The 17,520-nt window shown below is 37.2% G+C and overlaps 1 protein-coding gene across 1 annotated transcript; it reads right to left on the bottom strand.

Annotated features, from left to right (window-relative positions):
- Positions 1-2,762: 2,762 nt before the first annotated feature.
- On the bottom strand, positions 2,763-9,739 carry LOC309400276 (vomeronasal type-2 receptor 26-like; the record flags this gene model as incomplete). The annotated part of the gene is made up of 4 exons (XM_081968690.1): positions 2,763-3,515; positions 7,351-8,193; positions 8,858-9,143; positions 9,522-9,739. The coding sequence occupies 4 exons, from the start codon at positions 9,737-9,739 to the stop codon at positions 2,763-2,765; spliced, it is 2,100 nt and encodes a 699-aa protein (XP_081824816.1).
- Positions 9,740-17,520: the final 7,781 nt, after the last annotated feature.

Genomic DNA, 17,520 nt, shown 5'->3' with positions numbered 1-17,520 from the left:
ATGGAAACAGAAATATAAGTAGATAAAAATAGAAGTAGATAAGAGTAGATGATAATCCACCATATGGATTCCTAACTGGCTGACCAACTGCACTAAACATGTAGTCCTCAATGGAACCGCATCTACATGGGGGGAGGTATGTAGTGGGGTACCCCAGGACTTTGTTTTAGGCCCACTACTCTTCAACAACTGCATCAATGATTTGGACAAGGGGATAGATGGGCAACTCATCAAATTTGCCAATGACACCAAGGTAGCAGGAATAGCCAACACACTCGAAGATAGGCTTAAGAGACGGAAGGAACTTGACAGACTTGAACATTGGATGCTATCTAACAAAATGAAATTGAAAGGTGCAAAAAGTAAGGTTCTGCATTTAGGCAAGGAAAACAAAATGCACAGATACAGTATTCTGTATGTGGCATCTTGCTCAATAGTGAGTGGGGACCTAGTTCTCTTAGTGGACAATCACTGAAATGTGAGGCAGCAGTGTGCGGCAGCTGCCAAAAAAGCCAACATAGTTCTAGGTAGAATTAACAGAGAGATAGAATCAAGATCAGGTGAAGTGTTAATACCACTTTATAATGCCTTGATAAGGCCACACTTGGAATACTGCATCCAGTTTTGGTCACCACAATGTAAAACATTTGTTGAGACTCTAGAAAGAGTACTAAGAAGAGCAACAAAGATGATTAGAGGACTCTAAAACATACAGTATGAAGAACGGTTTAAGGAACTGGGTTTCTCTAGTTTTAAAAAAAAGAGAACCAGGGGTGACATGATACCAGTGTTCCAATATCTCAGGGGCTGCCACAAAGAAGATGGAGCAAAGCTATACTCCAAAGCACCTGAGGGCAAGGCAGGAAGCAATGGGTGGAAACTAATCAAGGACAGAAGCAACTTAGGACTAAGGAGAAATTTCCTGACTTTTAGAACAATTAATCAGTGAAATAACTTGCCTCCAGAAATTGTAAATGATCCAACACTGGAAATTTTAAAGAAGAGATTGGAAAACTATTTGTCAGAAGTGGTTTTGAATTTCCTGCCTGATCAGGGGGTTGGATTAGAAGACATCCACGGTCCCTTCAAACTCTTTTATTCTATTCTAAGATTGATTCTATTCTAATAAAGCTGACATAGATTTAACAATAGAACTTAGAATTACAAGTGTAAAAAACAGGATGTTTTTTGAAATGTTTGAATATTAACAGCCAGGTTTGATTGATAAACTGTTAGTTTGATCTCTGAGCTTGCCAATTTGGTTCCAAACCTTTCGTCGCCATTAGAGAAGACATTGTTAGTACGTTTTCAATTTTGAATCCAAAACGCACCGATGTAGTCTCTTCAAATGGTGATGAAACATTTGAAATCAAGATGCCAAGCTCGGAGCTCAAACCAACAGCCTAAGGATGATTATTTTAAATTATTAATTAAAACTACTCTTTCACTCCCCAGGACTGACAGCTCATATTAACAGAGATAACTTCCAATTTAACTGTAATATAGAAAGTCATTTTTCCAGCTTATCTGTTCAAGTGAAGTGATTCTTTATTAACTCCTCCAGCTTATAATATTATACATTTAGAAAATTATGATAGGCATTGATCAAGAAAAAGAAAGAAAGAAATTATAGCGAAATAAATATAAATTAATTTTGCTCTTTGGTTAAGCAAAGTATGGAGAAAACACACCACAGTAGTAAAGGGTGATTCTAATTATTTGGTTATACATGTTCTTTTTAATAAGACATACAAATACAGCTTTAAACATACAAACCCTCCCCCCACCGGTGACAGTCGTTCACAGCCCAACATTCTTTTCTTCCTTATTTTTTCGTTTCTAACCAGCATCTTCTTGTTACAAAGTTCAGAGATCTATTACAATACCAACGTTCACTTTTAGTTCCCATTGTTAACAGCCGCTATTTTACTTTTCCAGTTTTAAGTCCATGCTGTTCTCTTTGTTGCCCTCATATACCATAAGTTCCAGCTAAGATAATGTTCCGTTTCTCCTTTGTCTCTCAGCCAGCCTGTCATTCTGTCCATTTCTACACATTCATAAATCTTTTTAATTATGTCATCTACCGATGGTATGATAGTAGATTTCCAAAATTGTGCATAGGTTATCCTTGCGGCCACGAGTATATGTAGGCTCAAATGCCATATAGATTTACTCATGTTTTCTGGTTTTATGCTTAGTAAAAAAGTCTCGGGTTTCCATTCCGTACTTGCCCCGGTAACCTCACTTAGCCAGTTTTGTATCTTTCTCCAGGATTTGTGGCCTCAATACAGGACCACCAAACATGGTAGAATGTGCCATCCCTTCTTCCACATTTCCAGCACAGTGGGGATAACCCAGAAAACATTTTGGCTAAAGCAATCTTATATATATTTTCTTTGAACGCTGTAGATATCGTGAGTTTAATAGTCTTATTCCATAGATCCCGCCATTTACCCATTTCAATCTCATGGCCAAACTCTCTCCCATGCTGTTAAAGGGCCTTTATCCATCTCTTCTATAACATCTTGACATGTCAAAAATTGATAGATCTTCAACAACAATTTCTTATCTCCGCCGAACAAAATCTTATCCAGCTCCTGAGGGTGAGTTTGCCATGGTGAGTTGTTCCACAATGAGTTGACTGTAACAAATTGGCCAAGGCTACATGTCCCATTCCGCTATATAATTGCACATGCTGCATACTCTCTGGCTTAAGTGTATACTTGGAAACATTATCAGCCACATATTTATAGAAAGGTGATTTATGATTTTCTTTTCATTAACTGATGCTTATCGTTCAGTTCAGGTCTAATTACAATGATAAAACACTTGGGGAAAAAGATACACACTAATAATCCAGCACTGGAGGAGATCATGGAGAAGATCTCCACAGCCAACGTATATTTTCCCCTTGTGCTTAAATAAGTTGGAACAAAGCAAAGCCAAACACTGCAAAAGACCAACATGCTGAAGGTGATGAATTTGGCTTCATTGAAACTGTCAGGTAACTTCCTAGCTAGAAAAGCAGCAGAAAAGCTGATCATAGCCAGGAGGCCCATAAATCCCAAAACGCAGTAGAACATGATCGATTCCTCATTGCACTCCAGGATGACTTCTTCAGACATTGACTTCATATCAACATCTGGGTATGGTGGAAAAACTGTCCACCATACTATGCAAATAGTGGTTTGAACAAGGGAGCAGGAAAAAAGAATAAAAGTAACCATTCTTCCACCCACCCATTTCCTCAGTTTGGAGCCAGGTTTAGTGGCCATAAAGGCTAGAACCACTACAAAGGTCTTGGACAATACACAACATACTGCCACAGAGAAGATGAGACCAAAAGCTGGTTGACGAAGGAGACACAGAATTTTGTTTGGTTGCCCAATAAATAGAAACACACAAAGGAAGGAAAGTAGGAGAGAAACAAGGAGCATATAGGTGAGATTCCGATTGTTGGCTTTGACAATGGGAGTATCTTTATGTTTAATGATAATGTTAAGCACCAAAATAGTCTTAAAACAAAAAAAGAGAGAAAGGGTGGTAAGACTGATCCCCACAGGTTCTTCATAGGATAAAAAGCTAATCTGCTTCGGAAGGCATATATTTCTTTCAGGGTTTGGAAAATGATCGTCTGGGCACAGAGAGCAATCAACCATGTCTGAAAAAGAACAAAACAGAGTTCTATATTATGGCTTATACACAGTGACATACTGAACCCTTAATTCATTCTCCGCTTCGATCTTCATAAATTTGACCCTTTTATCAGGGCCATTTGAGGTGGCAATTGTTGCAACAATAATAGGTACTATAACCTTATCCCCATTATATCTTGAATCTCCCTACCCTTCTCATTTGATATTTTTCCCTCTGGACATGGAAGACAATCATAGCAGCAAAATGACTTCTCTTCTTTCTTGACCTTGCTGTATCCTGCCAGACATGGATCGTTACATAAAGAACAAGGTGGTGCCTATCAAGAAATAAAAATCATAATGTTTTTGATATAGGAATATAAGTGCAAAGCAACCAAGAAAAGTTACAATTATATCACTCATACAACTAAGTAAAGTTTCCCTTCAAACAGTACGAGCTGCAAGCATGTGCATAAAACCAGAATTTTAGGGTCCTAGAAAAGGCCAGCATGATTGGGGCCATCTTGACCACCAGAGAGAACAAATCCCATTGAGGGGTACTACAGGAGAAAGGGGACATTTTGTAGGCTTTAAGCATTCTTGGCTGGATTGGATTGCAATACCTGGGGATAGATGATCTCTCAGGTAATCTTGTTCTAATCCATGAAGGATTTTAAAGCTGACACCAGCAACTTTAATTGCAAATGGCAGCACATTGGCAACCAAGTGAGAATAGAATAGAATAGAACAGAGAATAGTCATGTTACATATGACAAATAACCTAGTAGTCAATGATTAGATCTGTGATGACCAACCTATGGCACGCAGGCACACAAGCCGTTACCCCATCTCAGCTCCACTGTGCATTTGCATTCACCTTTTTGGGTCTCTGCCATGCATGTGCGGGGGCAGCAGGATGCCTGTGAAACACATGTGCACATGTCCAGGGGGGCAGGGGTAACACAGGGAAGTCATAAGTGCATTCTTAGGGGTGGGGCAGGCAGAGGTTCATGCACTCATTGCATTAGAGGTGCATGCACACACATCTTCGGCACGCAATAATGAAAACATTAGCCATCACTGGACTAGATGCTTTGTTGCATTCTGCACTAATTAAAGTTTCTGAACTCTCTTCAAGGGCAGCTCCATGTTGAGGCATTATCCATATGAGAGGTCATAAGGAAAACTGTGATTAATAATTCTATACCAAATATTTCAAATGTAAAAGTGTTTTTTTTACATTTTCCAGTGGGATTTTTACAGAGCTTAACCCAAGAGATGGTGCTATCAATTTTACATCAATAGAAGGACATTTTTTTGCTGTGTAAATGAAGGCAGAGAAGCCATGATTCATACATCTAACCTGAGGAAATCCTAATGGCCACGTGATGGAATCCACAGAGATATTGAAGAATTTGTCAGGTGGAGCTGTGGGATCTATTCTTCCAACTTTGACCCTAATAAAGGAATGGTTTGGAAATGTGATCCAGTTGGTAATATCAAATCCACCAATGAATTCTCCATTTTTGTCATAAGTGATCTTTTCACCAACACTGTTGTTGAATGAGACACTTCTTAGAAAGGAATGAAGCTGTAATACATGATAGAGATAAAAAGAGGGAGGGGAGGGAGGATTTATACTGGACATTGCTAGTTTGCTTTTATTTATTTTAGTTGTAGATTAGGACTAAACAAATAATGCAACAAACATTTGGAAACAAGAATAGAAGCAAAAATTAATAAATACAATACATTGAAAATGTATAAACATAGAATATTATTTGATTCTGTGTGTGTGTGTGTGTGTATGTGTGTATTTCACGCCTGTACTCTTTGTGAATTAACCATATATACATAATATCTATCCATCTATCCGTCTATCCATCTATGCATGTATGTATCTATCTGTCTGTCTCTCTGTCTGTCTCTCTTTCTCTCTGTCTTTCTGTCTGTCTGTCTGTCTGTCTGTCTGTCTGTCTGTCTGTCTGTCTGTCTGTCTGTCTGTCTGTCTATCCATCCATCCACCCACCCACCCACCCACCCACCCACCTACCTACCTATCTATCTATCTATTGATTTTGCTCACAATGATCTCAATTAGAGATCTTCAGTACTTGTCTTCATTAAATAATTCAGTTATAGAAGGTCAGTGGCAGCTAGTAAGAAACTTGTATTTGGCATTCTTTCTATTGCCTGGTTATGGTGTTGCAAGTGTGGAAATATCTACCTACATCTTAGAGGTGACCCAAAGTGACTCAAAATTTCAATTTTCTCTTCACCAAGTTATTTTACTATGTCAGAGAACATTCCCTACAAATGGCTAGAAAGTAGGGCATTATAACAGGGAAGCTGTTCTATTGCCTTTAGGGACTATCCATATTGCTAAAGTGCATAAAGTGCAGATGTTTGTTTTCTCTTAACATTTTTTTTTCATTATGATCTTCATAAATTTGACAATTTCATCAGGACTTTTTCAGGTGGCAATTGGAGCAAATATATACAGTATCAGCTATACAAAATTATTTGAAATGAACAGATAAATTAATACTTTCCACAAAATCCATAAATTACATTCTAAAACATGCTTGGTTTCTACAAGGTATTCCACTACCTCCTTCGTTCCCACTTACTGACACTTTATTCAAGGAAAAACAAGAGTAGGTCATAATAAATATATTATAATAATGAGAACAGAGAATGTAAAAAGAACACATCCAACATATTTTCTGTTTCCTTCTAGAATAAACAGGAGTTAACAAGTATCCATAAACAACATAGCACATTAGATTTTAGTGGCATAAAAGCAGAGTTTTTAAAAATGACTTCTGAGTGAAGAATAAGCCTAGCAGAAAGAAATATTGAGCAGTACATGAACGAAAGTGAGCCTTTTGGAAAGTCTATGATGTGATTCACAAAGCACATCTTCATCAGGAAATGCCTTGAAAAGTTGGCATACAAAAAGGTCTGTATGATTCACTGCAAACATTCCAATCAAATCTAGAACAAAAGGTTACCAAATCTCTGATCCAGCACATAATGGCGGATAGATAGCGGATGGATAGATAGATAGATAGATAGATAGATAGATAGATAGATAGATGGATGGATGGATGGATGGATGGATGGATGGATGGATGGACGGACGGACGGACGGACGGACGGACAGACAGACAGACAGACAGACAGACAGGCAGGTGGACACACACACACACACGTGTGTGTGTGTGTGTGTTTGTGTGTGTGTGTGTTGTATTTGTACTGATAAATAAATAAAGGGAGACTTTATTTATTTATCAGTACAAATACAACACAAATATAAAAAGGCAACATTAAAAATAAAAATATGGTTTTCTGCCTGCATGGTCTTCTGTGATGAGCCGAAGGACAGAAAGAGGGAGTAGTGACCTTCCCCCCATATTTAGGCATACCAGGGGTTGTAACACAGATACATACATACATACATACATACATACATACATACATACATACACACCTACACACACACACACACACACACAAACACACACACACACACACACACACACACACACACACACACACACACACATATATATATATATATATATATATATATATATATATATATATATATATATATATATATATATATATATATTCCAATTCATTAACTCACTAGTCTTTTCATCATATCATTGTCCTAAAATATGGTGCAGTTCTCTGCTTTAGATCTTACCTGCCATAACACTTGATTCGGAAACTGCTGCCTTCTTTCTTTCACTAATATTCTTTGCCTGGACTTTGATAAATACAAAGATTGTAAAGCATGTGCCACAGCATGGACTGCATTGTAAATATTATAGCTCTGGCCACTCATGCATGTTTCAAAGACAGATGTGGGAAGGGTCTCAAGTCTCTCCTGTCCAGTACATTTGTTATCAGTTTCAGGACTGGTGAAGAAACAGTTGAATGCCTGTTCCCAGAAATCTTTCCTAAAATAATCATGCTGGTTGTTGATTGGACTTATGCTTTCAAGAAACTTTGTAAAGCCTTCAATCTCCTTTGTGTGAACTGCAAAGGATAAAGCCCCTTGCAGGAAATGGATATCCCATGATTTATGAAAGGATATCGAAGTGTACTCTGCCTGAGCGGTTGTCACCCAGATTTTTGTCTTCTTTGGTATATCATCCACTTCTCCAAACTGCAAGTACATTCTCAGAAAAGTTATGGACCTACTTTCACCATATAAGACTATGACATTGGCTGTGCTGTTCATGAGAACTTGGTATATTTGGACTCCATCATCTATTACTTGGTTATAATCAATGTAAAAAGCTACATAAGGAAAGTATTGTATGAAATCAAAGCAGATGCCATGCTGGGAAAACATGGGAAGAACCTCATGGACAAATTTCTCTCCATTGTCATCATTTACAGCAAGAACTCCAATCCAGATCCACCTAAGATGCAACAATAGCTGGAGAAGAGCAGTATGCTGGTGGGATTCATTTGGAAACATTTGTTGGAGGAAAACTGCTTGAGTCTTTTTATCTATCATTGGTGCAGAACCATAGGTCAGCTAAAGGAAGTAAAAAACAAAGATTGTTGTGAGCCTCTGAAAATGTGTACATACAATTGAATCGTAGGGTGTCCTTGAGCTTATATACTAAAACATGCTCCAAATATTTTCATTTATTTCCGAATGTCTATGGAGATCCTCAAACATCCAGGTCATGGTTTTCCCAAAGTTGCTTTTTCAAAAGGCAACTGGACTTTCTGGTTTTTCTTTGATGACGTTTCACTTCTCATCCAAAGTGCTGCTTCAGCTCTGACTGGATGGTGGTTAATATATTTCTTGCAGAGAGTTAACACATAGCACAACATAGGAGAACAAAAACATCAGGACTAGATTCGTCAGTGGATCTGCATTTAGAACACAAAAGGCCACTCTTTTGAAGGTAGCAAATTTCTGATTTTGGATAAAGAGAACCACTGATTTGAAAAATGGGTCAAAGATGCCCCCTATGTCAAAACTGTCTCTCAACAGAGAGGGAGGGATGCAACATCATCTTTCTGCAATCTACAGCCCAGTCCTCTCCACAATTCCAAGAAAGTTCCACACCCAATCAGGTGACCCTGATGGCCACAGATAAATCTCCAGGTGGCCTTAACACTTCACTAAAAGAATGCAAATGACCAGCTGTGTGCAAGGAGTATATAATCTAGTCAGTCTTCAGTCTTACCTGAGGAACTTTGTAGATGCTCAGAATAGTTGCCCCATGGAGACACATGTCAGGGCCCACAAGGACAGCAGCCAGATTTTTGGAAACCCCACATTTGTAGTTAGGAATGAATCTGCCCTGGGCGAAGGGAAGCCCCATGGAAGCGAGGTAAGTCCAACCTGGACTAAAATTGCTATTATAGATGTGAAAGCCCAGCGTGACATTGGGCAGTATCTGAGGATTTTCATTGATCTCCTTGATGGCAAACACTAAAGCCAGAAGATGCTGGTAGTTTTGATAAAATATTCTGTAACAAGAATTACATAACACATTGAAAAGAGTCTGTTTCAGATGATGGCATGTCCAATCTTCCAGACTTATACCTTAAAGAAAGAAACTCAATTTTTCTACCAGTAATGGCAATTTAAATATTAATCATAGCTAATCAAGGTTCTTCAAATTTTAGCTGTATGTACATCATGTACACAAATCTATATTCTCTATGTAGACTGAATTAGATATAAGGTGTCATAATAGACTTTTGACCTACATTGAAAATACATCAAGGTATCCCATTTTTCAAAAATGGGTGTTTCTGGATTTTGAGAGTGAAAAAAAAATTGAGCATCATATAATTCAACAATTGGAATCAGAGCTGGAAAAAAGCAATCAATCAGGAACCTACATAAGTCCGTCTTGAACCTCCTGAGAAGGATGTCGACTGAAATCAGGGGTATCAGAAAATGGCGAGATCACAGAAATGATGCTACCAATGCTAACTTCTCCAAGCTGATGATATGTATAGCGTATAGTTGCAGGCTCATTATGTTCACATTGAACATTAGGATCCTGGCATGCCACTTGAGGCATTCCTGTCAACAGTGATACCATCAATGCTACCATCATCCATAGAAGTCCTCTTTTGGTATACAAATGCCCTGTCTGCAACATGATTCTTGAAGGTGCCCAAGTAGAACAGTCTGAGATGGCCTCATCAGCTGTTTTTCAGGCAGAGATAGATGGTAATATCTACCACTGTTTATACTCACAGAGTTCTAACGGCTTCTACTTTGAAAGTCATGGAAAACATTAACAAGACTGTCATAGTCAGGCTATTAATTTGCCTTGGAGTCCCATAGGATTTGAAGATTCAAAAGGATCAATTTTATAAATATAGAGAGAAAATTATCTGTATTAAGTTTTTTTTTATATTCAAAACTAAAAAATTGAAGGCCTTCTGAGGGAGGAAGTGATGGGAAAAATCAATGAAATCACTGTATGTATGTATATTTATCAGTGCATACATATGGAAAAAGAAATTAGATAACAATAAAAGTAGATAAGAATAGATAATAATCCACCAGATAGATTTGTAACTGTCTGACCAACTGAACTCAACATGCAGTCCTCAATGAAGCAGGCTCGTCGTGTTCACATTGAACATTAGGATCCTGGCATGCCACTTGGGGCATTACTGTCAACAGTGATACCATAATGCTACCATTATCCATAGAAGTCTTCTTTTGGTATACAAATGTCCCTGTCTGCAACATGATTCTTGAAGGTGCCCAAGTAGAACAGCCTGACATGACCTCATCAGCTCTTTTTCAGGCAGTGATAGACAGTAATATCTACCACTCTTTTTAAGGATTTCTAGTTTGAACGTCATGGAAAACATTAACAATGCTATCATGGTCAGGTTAATGTTTTGCCTTGGAGTCCCATAGGATTTGGGAGATACAAACAAGTTAATTTCTTAATGATAGAGAGACAAGTATCTGTATAGACATTTCTTACATTCACAACTCAAAAGAAAGAGAGCTCTCTGAGAGATGAAGTGATGGAAAAAATAAATGAAATCACTATATATCTCAGTGAAGCAATATGGAAAGAGAAATAGAAGGAGATAATAATAAAAGTAGATAAGAGTAGATGATAATCCACCAGTTGCTTTCGTAACTAGTTGCCCAACCATGTTCAACATGTGGTCCTCAATGGAACTGCATCAACATGGAGAGAAGTATGCAGTGGGGTACCCCAAGGCTCTGTTTAAGCCCCAGTACTCTTTAATAATAATAATAATAAATAATAAATATTTATTTCTTAGCCGCACCCTCTCCCGAAGGACTCGGGGCGGCGTACAACAAAACATAGGAAATAAATATATCGACATACATATAACAAAACATATACCAAGACATATATACGACATATACAAGGAGGAGGTGAACTGATAGATAAAAACAAGTAAAAACATAATGTTTAAAAACCCCTAAATAAATTGAATGCAATTAAAATACCCCAAATAAAAAACCCGTCAGGAGCGATATAGTTGGATCAAAGTTGAGCCAGGCCAACTTTAACATCTTCATCAAACATTTGGACAATGGGATAGATGGGGAACTCTTCCAATTTGCAGATGACGGCAAGCTAGCAGGAATAGCCAACACTGCAGAAGATAGACTTAAGATCCAGAAGGATCTTGACAGACTTGAACATTGGACACTATCTAAGAAAATGAAATTCAATGGTGAAAGAAGTATGGTTTTACATTTAGGCAAACCCTCCCCACCAAAAATGCATAAGTACACTGTTTGTAGTACCTTGCTCAATAGTGGTGACTGTGAGAGGGATCTTGGTCTCCTAGTGGACAATGACTTAAATATGAGGCAGCTGTGATCAGTATCTGCCAAAAAAGCCAACACAGTTCTAGGTTGCATAAACAGAGGGATGGAATCAAGATCACATGAAGTGTCAATATTACTTTATAAAGCTTGATAAGGCTACACTTGGAATACTTATCCAGTTTTGGTTGCCAGGATGTAAAAAAATATGTTGAAACTCAAAAAAGAGCACAGAGAATGACTAGGGGACTGGAGGGTAAAATATATGAAGAACAGTTGCAGGAACTGGGTATGTCTAGTTTAATGAAAAGTAGGACTAGGGGAGACCTGATAGCAGTGTTCCGATATCTCAGGGTCTGCTACAACGAAGAGGGAGTCAACCTATTCTCCAAGACACCTGAGTGTAGAACAAGAAGCAATGGGTGGAAACTAATTAAGGAGAGATGCAACTTGCCTCCAGAAGTTGTAAATGCTCCAACACTGGAGGTTTTTAAGAAGAAATTGAATAACCATTTGTCTGAAGTGGCATAGGGTTTCCTGCCTAAGCAGGGGGTTGAACTAGAAGACCTCCAAGGTCCCTTCCAACTCTTTTATTCTATTCTAAGATTGATTCTATTCTAATAAAACTGACTCAGATTTAAGAATAGAACTAAGAATTACAAGGGTCGAAGACAGGATGTTTATTGAAATGCGTTTGAATATTAATAACCAGGTTTGATTGTTAAACTGTTGGTTTGATCTCTGAGCTTGGCAATTTGGTTACAAACATTTCATCACCATTAGAGGAGACATCGTTAGTGCATTTTAAATTTTAAATTCAAAACTTACCGATCTACTCTCCTTGAATGGTGATGAAACATTTGCAAACTGCCAAGCTCAGAGCTCAAATCAACAGCCTACGGATGATTATTTTTATTTAATTAAAATATTTTTAATTGAACTTATTTAAACATTAAAAACAAGGCACAAATTTCTACTCATTACAGCATTTCCATATCAATATCATTAATATAATTCATATTTACATAAGCTCTATTTCTAAATTCCCTCATGTAATCTACATTATATAGTTGCTTAGAATATAATAATATTTATAAATATACAAAATGTTTTCATATTTGTTTTTGTTTTTTTTGAAAAAAAAAGGTTTTTTTTTGGTTTTACAAAATTTTAAGGAAAGGGGTAATGGATATGGGTACAAATTTTGACAGCTACATCATGCAGAAAATGGTATTCCCCCCAAGTCTCATAACCTTTACAAAATGATAAACAAAATGTTACTGCTTAACTAAATCTTGACAGCTTATTTTTACATTGTATCTTTCAATAATTTCAATCATTTACTAAGATTCATTGTATCAGCAATTGCAATGTTTTTGTAACTTACTTTTATGATCTGAGTTTTCTCATTGTTGCCTCCCCCCCCCCGCCTGCCATCAAAGCCTCGGCCCCTCCTTCCTTCATATCTTGTGTACTGTCTTACACTTTGTCTAGGAGAGCTTTGTTTTTTTCCATGAAGGCCTCTGCCTCCATAGTTGTATTAATTCTAACTCTGCTGCCCTCCCAGAAAATCAACATACCTTCTGGCATTAGCCACCGGAACCAGAATCCCTTATCAAATAATTTTTTTGCTAATGGTGAATATTTTTTCCTCTTATCTCTTACTTTCTTCAGGATTTGTTTCAGGATGGCTATCTCTTTGTCCTTGTATTTTAATGTTTGCCCCCTTTGTGCCCCCAGAATCTCATCTCTTGTAGCCTTTCTAAGAAATTTAATATGAACCTCTCTTGGAACTTTGTGTGTTCTAGCATAAGCTGAATTAACTCTATAAACCAAGTCAATATCCCATCCTAACTGCCGTTTATCTTTTTTAATATATTCAGCTAACATTGTTGTCATGATCTCCTTCAAGTCTTCATTGTCAGTTTCAATTACGTTTTGAAATCTAAGGAAAAAAGACATCCTTTCAAATTCCATTTTTATCATGTGGTTCTCAAGTTCTAAATTTCCTCTCTGGACCACCCTCACCTCCCCCCTCATCTCAGTTGTCCCCTCCTCCAGAACATTTTGTCTTTGCTTGTTTTGTGCAGTTTGGTTTTGATTTTCCCTGAGTTGTTCATTCATTTCTCTCAATTGATTTTTCAGTTCATCCTGCCCTTTTAAAATCTTTTGAAGCAGCTGGTGAGTTACTGATTCCTCTTCAGGGTCTTTAGGTTGTAGAAACGATGTTAGTGACTGTTGTCCAATTGGGCTGGATGTTGAAGATGCTGGAGCAGATCCTGGCCTCCCAGGTGGTGGTTTCTTTGGAGACATCATAAAAAAAAAAAAACCTCAGAGATATCTATGTCCATAGAAAGAAATGGCGACTGTGGAAAGACACAACCAAGAGAGACCACGAGGCAGACAGTCCAGACAGGAATAAAGACCTTCTATATAGTTCAAATCCAGTCAATTAAATCAGTTATTCCAGATCCAAGATACTATGAAGCAAGAGATGTTTCTGAGAGTCACGGAGGCAAAAGTACAATGCCAGCAATTTTCATAAGAGGAGTCTAATTTCAAAGAGCATAGAGACGGAGGAACTGTGCCATCTTGCTTCGCCAGCACCGGAGATCAGGAAGCAACAAGTCAAAAGTTTTCAAAGTTTTTAAAGAAGTCTGATCATCACTTTTCTTTCACAATTGCAATAAGAAAGTCATTTTGCTGTTGCTTATAATGAGTGTGATTCCTTTTAAAACTCTCTCTCCTCCGAAAGAGAGAAGATAAATCCAAAGCCGCTTTTCCGAGGGGGGGAATCCCCCTCCCTCCAATCACACTTCACAGGAGAAGATTGAAAGTCTTTTAGAAAGCTGATGTTCTTTCATTTAAATATCAAAAGGAGAATTGGGGAGGATTCCCATCTCACCGCACTTCAGCTGTAGCCTTCAAATTGTTGATCATCCAGCTGCCTTGAAACGAAAGCGCGCGGGAGCGTAGGAGCTCTGTCGTGCACCCCCTCTCACTTCTCGGCTTCTGGGGAAATGCCGGATACCCTCCCGCGGCTGCCACCAATCCAGGGGACCCCCACGAGCAGCCCCTAAGGCAGGGCGCCCCTTCAAGGTACCCTGTGCCCCCCCAAGCCGAGGGGAGCCCACCAAGAGAGCGCAGGGCAGACGAACATGTCCGTTGTTCTGAACAACCGGAAGCAGTCCAAAATGTTTTCATATTTGTTGTAGATAATATTTAATTCTTTTTTTTTCAATTTTATTAACAAACATATAAAATGTGCACACACAAAACTTAGACGTACAACACATTTACACAATGCAATGCAAACAGGAGCTTCCTGTTGTTTATAATAGCAGTTATCAATCGATAGCACTCACCTTATATTATTTCTCATTCAATTGTATTTCATTTGAGTTTCACCATTCTTAACTTTCTTATTTTACTCATAACTATTATTTTTGAATTTTGTTACATTCCTTCATTGATTCTTGTTTCTTTCCTCCATCCACCTATACCATTTATCCCATATCTGGTAGAATTCTGATTCTTCTTTTCTCTGAATTTCTTTAGTTAGTTTGTCCATTTCAGCACAGTCCATAACCTTTCTTATTATTTCATCTTCACTTGGAGTTAGTTTGTTTTTCCATTTCTGGGCAAAAGTAATCCTTGCCTCTGTAATTATATGTAGTATTAAATACTGGATTTATTTTTTGTATTTCGCAGACATTATTCCTAATAAAATAATTTCAGGTTTCCATTCTATTTTGACCCCCATTATTGCCTCCAGCCAATTTTTGATCTTTTTCCAAAATTGTTTAGCATCCTCACAGGTCCACCATAAATGGTAATAGGTGTATCAATTCACATTTCCAACATTTTGAGGAGGTATTTGTTGATATTTTAGCTATCCTTGCTGGTGCCAGGTGCCATCTATAAAACATTTTCTATTGGTTTTCCTTGTATGCAATTGAGAGTGCCATTTTTAAGTTTGTTCCCCAAAATGTTTCCCATTTGTCTAATTCAATATTATATTCAAAGTTCTGCGCCCATTTTATCATTTGTTCTTTCACAATTTCCTCTTCCATTTTATACGTCAGGAGAAATATATATATTCTCCCTATCATCTTTCTATCTGAGCTTGGAATAATTTTATCCAATTCGTGTGGTTCTGTTTCAATGTCATATAATTTGATATCTTTATTGTATTTAGTTTTGATTTGAAGGTAAGTTAGCCAGTCAATTTTCATGTTCTGTTCTGCCAATTCTTCAATTGTTTTTAAGTTTCCCTGTCTATCAATTAAGTCTCTATATCTTAGCATTTTGTTCAAATCTATAAAGTTTGGATGGGTCATCCTTTCTGTCGGTGATAGCCAATTCGGAATTTTCACATAGTTTGGGGGGGGGGGTTGAGCCATTTTTGCAATAACGCTCTTCTAATTAAATGATTTTGAAAATATTTGTGTCTTTTATTTTTATCATCCCATAGGAATGTGTGCCAGCCTGCTTGCAAATCATGGCCTTCCAAGGTCAAAATTATTTTATTCTTTAGCTCTATCCAATCCTTCACTCATGTTATTAATACTGCTGATGCGTACAGCTCCCAATTTGGTAATGCTAAACCTCCCCTCTCCTTGCTGTCTTGCATTGACTTTAGTTTAATCCTTGCTTTTCGTCCCTGCCAAATAAACCTGGTGGTTATTTTGTTTAATTCTTGAAATAATTTTTTACCCGGATTAATGGGTGCGGCTTGCAAAAGGAATAAGATTCTTGGTAAAATATTAATTTTAATTGTTGCTATATGTCCCATGAGTGATAGTTGAATATTTTTCCAATTTTCTAACTCTTTCTTTATTTGTATCACTAATTTATTATAGTTATCATCTTTCATTGTGGAACATTTTGCCGACACCCAGATCCCCAAGTATTTCATTTTTTAAGTTATTTGCATTCTGGTTGTTACTTCCAGTTCCTCTTCTTGCTTTTTTGTCATGTTCTTGGCTATCATTTTTGTTTTGTTTTTATTGATCTTTAGTCCTGCCACTTCGCCATATTCTTCTAATTTTTGAATTAATTTCAGACTGGATTCTAATGCATCCTCTAGATCAAATACTAAGTCATCGGCACAGGCTTGGGCCTTATATTCTTCATTTTTGAGTCTTAAACCTTTTATTCCCTGGTCCTTCCAAATTTCATTTAATAAAATTTCAATATAAACAGCAAAGGAGAGAGGGGGCATCCCTGTCTGACTCCTTTTTTTACTTCAATCTTCTGTTAATTCTCCATTCATCAGAACTTTGGCTGTCTGATTGTTATAAAATCTTTCTATCATTTTTATAAATTTTTCTCCGAATTTCGTCTCATCCAATAGTGTTATTATAAATTTCCAGATTACGTTATCAAATGCTTTTTGTGCATCAAGGAAAACCAGTATCATTTGTTTTTCTGGATGCGCCTCGTAGTACTCCATTTTATCTAGAATGATTCTCGTATTATTTCTAATGTGTCTGTGAGATAAAAATCCGTTTTCATCTGGGTGTATTCGTTCATTTAAAACCTGTTTAATTCTTCCTGCTATAATTGCTGGAAATATTTTATAATCAGAGTTTAGTAATGAAATTGGCCTGTAATTTTGAATTTCTTGTAGGCTGGTTTCTTCTTTTGGGATCAGCGATATTATTGCTTCTGTCCATGATTCCGGTATCTTGGCTTTTCCTAAATCTTCATTAAACATTTCCACCCCTAACTCTTCCAATATTGTTTTATTATATTTGTATAGCTCCCCCGTTATTCCATCTGGTCCTGGGGTTTTATTATTTTTCTGGTTTTTCAAGACTAGTTCCACTTTGGCTAACGTTATTGGCCTGTTTATCATCTCCGTTTGCTCTTTTGAGATTGGTGTTATCTTTGCTGTGTTTAAATAATGCTTTATTTTGTTTTCCTCCATACTATCTTGTGCATATAGTTTTGTAAAGTATTTATGAATAATATTCTTCTTTTCTTCTGCTTTGTATTGAATTCTTCCCTCATCATCTTTTAATTGATATATCATCCTTTTTTCTCTTTCGTTCTTCA

The sequence above is a fragment of the Natrix helvetica genome (genome assembly GCF_964273705.1).
Source record: "Natrix helvetica genome assembly, chromosome: W".
NCBI classification, from domain to species: Eukaryota; Metazoa; Chordata; class Lepidosauria; order Squamata; family Natricidae; genus Natrix; species Natrix helvetica.
Note: the sequence above shows the minus strand (reverse complement) of the source record. Positions and strands in the feature narration are given on the sequence as shown.